General features: G+C 68.5%; 1 protein-coding gene across 1 annotated transcript in view; it reads left to right on the top strand.

The window, feature by feature from the left end:
* Positions 1 to 151: 151 nt before the first annotated feature.
* ARL10 (ADP-ribosylation factor-like 10) overlaps positions 152 to 400 on the top strand; it is a gene marked incomplete at its 5' end in the record, with an annotated part of 1326 nt that continues 1077 nt past the window's right edge. Inside the window, one exon of the mRNA XM_010140786.1 lies at positions 152 to 342. Within this exon, the coding sequence (XP_010139088.1) occupies positions 152 to 342 (191 nt within the window). The remainder of the gene's footprint in view (positions 343 to 400) is intronic.

Below are 400 nucleotides of genomic sequence, written 5' to 3'. Positions count from 1 at the left end.
AGCACACTGGGCTGAAGATGGGGGTGCCAGGGGCTGGGGGGACTGGCAACACCCCTTGCTCTGGGCTGGTCCCTCAATCGACTGCCTGAGCGTGGGGCTGAGGGTCGCGGGACTCGCTCCCACCCACCCCACCACCCCCTGTGCCCCACAGCTGGACTGGCGGCAGGTGTTGGTGCTGGGGCTGGACGGGGCAGGGAAGAGCAGCGTCCTGCACTACATCTGCAGCCAGACGGCCAGGGAACGCATCGCACCCACCCACGGCTTCAACTCTGCCCAGCTCTTTGTTGAGGGGCTGGAGATGGACCTGCTGGAAGGTAAGGGTGGCCTGGCCTGGCATGTCCCCCAGGACTAAGCCTGCGTGCGCTGGCAGGGCCCCCAGCCCGCCGGCCCCCGGGTACAC

The sequence above is a fragment of the Buceros rhinoceros genome, unplaced genomic scaffold (genome assembly GCF_000710305.1).
Source record: "Buceros rhinoceros silvestris isolate BGI_N320 unplaced genomic scaffold, ASM71030v1 scaffold28427, whole genome shotgun sequence".
NCBI classification, from domain to species: Eukaryota; Metazoa; Chordata; class Aves; order Bucerotiformes; family Bucerotidae; genus Buceros; species Buceros rhinoceros.
This window is presented reverse-complemented; position numbering and strand designations above follow the sequence as displayed.